This window comes from Ipomoea triloba, chromosome 14, assembly GCF_003576645.1.
Source record: "Ipomoea triloba cultivar NCNSP0323 chromosome 14, ASM357664v1".
Taxonomy (NCBI): Eukaryota; Viridiplantae; Streptophyta; class Magnoliopsida; order Solanales; family Convolvulaceae; genus Ipomoea; species Ipomoea triloba.
This window is the reverse complement of record NC_044929.1, coordinates 12238333-12243041: the sequence shown is the minus strand read 5'-3', so window position 1 is coordinate 12243041 and position 4709 is coordinate 12238333. Positions and strand designations below refer to the sequence as shown.

The 4709-nt window shown below is 50.4% G+C and overlaps 1 protein-coding gene across 1 annotated transcript; it reads right to left on the bottom strand.

Annotated features, from left to right (window-relative positions):
* Window positions 1-2441: 2441 nt before the first annotated feature.
* Window positions 2442-3769, bottom strand: LOC116003948. Its single transcript, XM_031243890.1, has 2 exons — window positions 3306-3769; window positions 2442-3258 (listed from the first exon to the last, which is right to left on the bottom strand). Exons 1-2 carry the CDS (start codon window positions 3767-3769, stop codon window positions 2442-2444), a joined length of 1281 nt encoding a protein of 426 aa, XP_031099750.1.
* Between the last annotated feature and the right edge of the window lie 940 nt (window positions 3770-4709).

The window sequence follows — 4709 nt, the reverse complement described above, 5'->3', positions numbered from 1 at the left end:
CTAAGGCCATATTGGACAGAATATCGGCCTCTGTATTCTCAGCGCGGGGTACGTGTTCTAATTCATAAGCTTCGAATTCACCCAGAAGTCCCTCAGTGATTTCTTTATATCGTCCAAGTCTTTCATTCTTCGCCTCACATTTCCAGTTACTTGTCCGACCACTAAGCGGGAGTCGGTCTTTATTCGGATCTTCTGAACTTTAAGGGCATTGGCCATCCGCAATCCTCCGATCACGGCCTCATACTCAGCCTCATTATTCGAGGTTTTGAACTCTTACGTCAATGAATAGTATAAACGGAAACCTTTAGGGGTCGTCAACATGATCCCACCCCAACAATGATGTTGACTGGCGGCTCCATCGGCATGCATTTCCCACCAATCCCCTTCCTCAGGGACCTTGGCGTTGGGTTCCGAGCTCTGAGCGGTGCATTCTAATATAAAATCGGCTAAGGCTTGGCTTTTCACCGAGGGGCGAGGGTGATACTCAATCCCATACTAGGTGAGCTCTACGGCCCACTTTACCAAACGCCCCGAAGAGTTGGGGTTTCGCAAAACAGCTGCCAAAGGCTGATCGGTTAAGACTCGGATGGGATGAGCCTGGAGGTACGGTACCAGCTTCCGAGCTGTGATCACTAGAGCGTACACCACCTTTTCCAAGGGGGTATACCGAATCTTTGAAGCCTTTAAAGCTCGGCTGACATAGTAGACGGGATGCTGTACTCGCTCCTCCTCTTGGATTAACACAGAACTAACAGCCTTCTGAGAGGCGGCTAGATAGAGGAATAACACTTCCCCTTCCTTCGGAGTAGATAGTAGTGGCGGGGTCTGTAAATAATCTTTTAACTTGTCAAACGACTTCTGGCATTCTTCTGTCCAGCGAAACCCTTCCCTCTTCTTCATGGCTTCGAAAAAAGGTAAGGCCCGGTCTGCTGATTTAGACAGGAACCTGTTTAAGGCTGCAAGTCGCCCCGTTAACCTCTGTAGTTCCTTCAAGGTCCCGGGAGGCTGCATATCAAGTATAGCCTTCACCTTTTCAGGGTTAGGCTCGATTCCTTTCCGGGTGACCATATAACCAAGGAATTTTCCTCCTCGTACCGCAAAGGCGCACTTTTTTGGGTTCAATCGCAAATTGTATTTTTCTATTATGGCAAAGGTAGCCGCCAAATCTCTCGCGTGAGTTCCTTCTTCTTTGCTTTTCACAAGCATGTCATCCACATAGGCTGCCATGGATTTTCCTAGCAGATCTCTGAACAATCGTCCTACCATTCGGGTATAGGTGGCCCCAGCATTCTTTAGTCCAAAAGGCATTACCCGATAGCAGTATACCCCATCTGGGGTGATAAAGGCAGTCTTCTCTTCGTCAGCGGGGTGCATGAAGATTTGATGATAGCCCCGGAAGGCGTCCAGGAAGCTCAATAAATCACAGCCAGCCGTCTCATCCACCAACTGATCGATCCTTGGTAAAGGGAAAGGATCTTTCGGGCAAGCTTGATTAAGATCTGTGTAATCCACGCACATTCGCCAAGCGGGAGGCTTTGGCACAAGCACTACATTGGCAAGCCAGTCCAGATATTTTACCTCACGGATATGCTGCGCAGCCATCAAGGTTTCCACCTCCTTCTTAACAAATTCTCGTCGATCCGCCGAGAGGTATCTTTTCTTCTGAATTACGGGTTTGTGGTTAGAGTTGACGGCCAGTCGGTGGCAAATGACCGACCGGTCAACTCCCGGCATATCTTCAGGGCCCCAGGCAAATACCTTTTGATATTTTTGCAATTCCTGGATAATTTCTTGTTTGACTTTCTCAGCCAAACCCACTCCGATCCTTACTTGTCTCTCAAGGCGCGAGGGGTCAATCTCAACTTCCTCTAGTTTTACCGCCGGCTCGGGTCGGTCAAGACTCTTTAACTGTTCCTCCCGACTAGTGATAGCGTGAATCCTCAGGTCCGTTTTCCCAATCTTTCGACAGGATTGTAAATAACAATCCCGAGCTGCCTTCTGGTCACACCGAGCGACTCCGATCCCATTGGGAGTCCGAAATTTCAAACAAAGATGCTCTAGGGATATGAGAGCACCCAGATCCTCCAACCCAGGTCGCCCCAGAATCATATTATGGGAGCAGGATAGGTTAACTACCACAAATTCCATGTCTATGCATCGAAGGTTGGGAAAGGTCCCGATTTCGACCGGCAAACGTATGGATCCCTCTGACTCAATCGAGTCCTCGATAAAACCGGCCAGAGGTGTTTTACAGGTTTTAGCTTGTCACGTTGTAACCCCAATCTCTCAAACACCTCTAGATACAAGATGTTCACGCTACTCCCTGTGTCCACTAAGACTCTTCGGACTACCGTGCCATGGACGTCCATGGCAATAACCAAAGCATCCCGATGGGGGTGTTGGCTTCGGGGTAGGTCCTCATCAGTAAACAAAATGGGTTCTCAACATACCTTTTTTAGACTATCATCCCGACCGTAGATGGTCCCCACGTATAGTTGCCGAGCCCAAGCTTTCCGAGAACCGGATGAATCCCCTCCTTCCGGTCCTCCTACTATCATGTTGATAACAGGTTTGTGCTTCCATTTTGTCTTCTCTTCCTTAGAGGCGGGTTGTTTTCCTCGATCGGAGCGCGAATCTATTTTGTCGGAGCGCGGATGTCGCCTCCATTGATTAGGTGGAGGTGGGGCACCCTTCTGTATCATGGCCTCTATTTCTTTGCGCAGGTAAAAACATTCCTCCGTGGTATGTGTAGTCGATCGGTGATATCGACAGTATTTCACCGGGACCCCTCTCGGTGGTAGGATCTCGGGCTGATCTCCAAGTTTCAGAGGCGGAGGGGGAGGCAAGGTATCTTTTACCTCATGCACGGGTTGGGCCACGGTAAGGCGAGGGGGCGGAGCCCCCACCCTCTCAGCTCCTCGTCGAACCTCAGTGCGACTAGGACGCTCAGGTTCCACTCGACTCCTGGAGTCAGGTCGTGATCGCTTAGCACTGGATCTGGCAGCTTCTCGCTGCCGTTTTTGTCTCACAGCCTCTTCCGTGTCTGCCTGATGACTGGCTCTCTGGATAGCCTCCACATACGTCTTAGGACGATCATTGTGAAGATCAATAAACAATTTGCCGGCTCGGAGCGACTCCATGAAAATGGTGATAGCCACTTGCTCGTCTAACCCCTCGATAGTTTGTACCTCTTTTTGCCATCGAGCCAGATACGTCTTCAAAGCTTCTCCCTCATCTTGACTGATTCCGCTCAAGTGGCTAAATCATTGAAGCATCGAATGGAACGGCTTGGCAATGCCAAAAACCATTGTTGGGCGAGCCCCTTGAGAGTAGGAAGAAAAGCCTTGCACATAAGTGGCTCTTCCACCCCTAAGACTTGCATTTTGGCCTGGTAGCGGACCAGATGTTCTCGGGGATCCCCCGTCCCATCAAAAGTGGCATGTTCCGGGATTTTTAGGTCTGCGGGAGCCCGATAGTCCATAATTTCATCCACGAAGGGCGAGGAGGTTAATAGATTCTCCGCGGAAGGCCTCACCTTGCCCTCAAATTGATCCTGTAAGTTTTGTAGCCTTCGCTCGAAGCCTTCCATTTGACTTCGGCGGTACTTAGGTTCCGCTGGGGATTCTTCGCTACTTTCTGATATAGTAGCCTGCACCCTCCGCCAAGCCGCCGCGGCTCGACGTTCTTGGCGATTACCGTTCGGTCGATCCGGGTTTCCGCGCGGCGGGTTTCGTAACGGATTTCCCTGGGGGTCACTTAAACGATCCATAACGGACCAGGCTATCTCCCGACGCCTGCCGTCTTCTCGACGGGGGGCCGGGTGATCCTCCTTGTGATGCCCTTCTGGCTCAGTAACTCGAGGGTTCGCGGTCCCTTCCACCGTTGGTCGAACGGGATCAGTCAGATTGTTTGTGCTGAAGTTCTCAAGCCTTCGTCTTTCAACCTCATTGATGACTTGAACTACAATTTGTTCCAACTCCCCGGGTGGAGGTCGGTTACTTATCGTATCTTGACGAGATTCCCCGGTGTGCCGGGAAATCTGCCGGCTCAGACGCCCCCTCAGGTCTTGGCCGTTTGGTCATCCCAGTTGTTCTCTTAAGTCGGCTCCGCCGGAGGGTGCTCCATTGGAATGTCCTGATATCTGTTCTCTTAAGTCTTGACTGTTAGGTCGTGCTAGTTGTTCTCGCAAATCGCGGCCATTAGACTGGCCCAACTACTCTTGTAAGTCGTTGAAACGAGGTCGTCCCCCCGCACTGATTGCCTTACCTGCCTCTCTAATTGCTTCACCGGAGATGCGACACTTTTATTCGATCCCCACAGACGGCGCCAGTGATGGTTTCCCGATCTTCAGGCGATCGGACGGCGGGCCAACACTACCGGAAAATTACAAGAACAATAAATGTATTTTATATAAATTCTCAAATGGTTTTCTCTCTCCCGCTCCTCTCTCTCCCTCCTTCTCTTTTGGAGGAGTTCCGTATGGCTATTTATCTCACGCACCTGGTCGGTTACACACTTAATATCCTAATCAATGATACAAATAATAGCTCATAAAAGACATTAAATGCTCATAATGATAGCTGTTCTCTTATGATTGTCCGTTGGTTCTCTCGACCCTTCGTCTCCGCCGAGTGTCCTCAGGAATCTGTCGAAGACCAGCCGACAGCTTTATATACCCGGTCAGCCAGTTCCCCTTCCGACCGACCCCC

What these genes read in the sequence shown, in the direction of transcription:
- LOC116003948 (XM_031243890.1), bottom strand. Translation starts at nt 3,769, where the DNA reads ATGGATCGTTTAAGTGACCCCCAGGGAAATCCGTTACGAAACCCGCCG. An exon ending in AAGGGGCTCGCCCAACAATG is followed by an intron (nt 3,259 to 3,305) that starts GTTTTTGGCATT and finishes TCAATGATTTAG; the next exon opens with CCACTTGAGCGGAATCAGTC.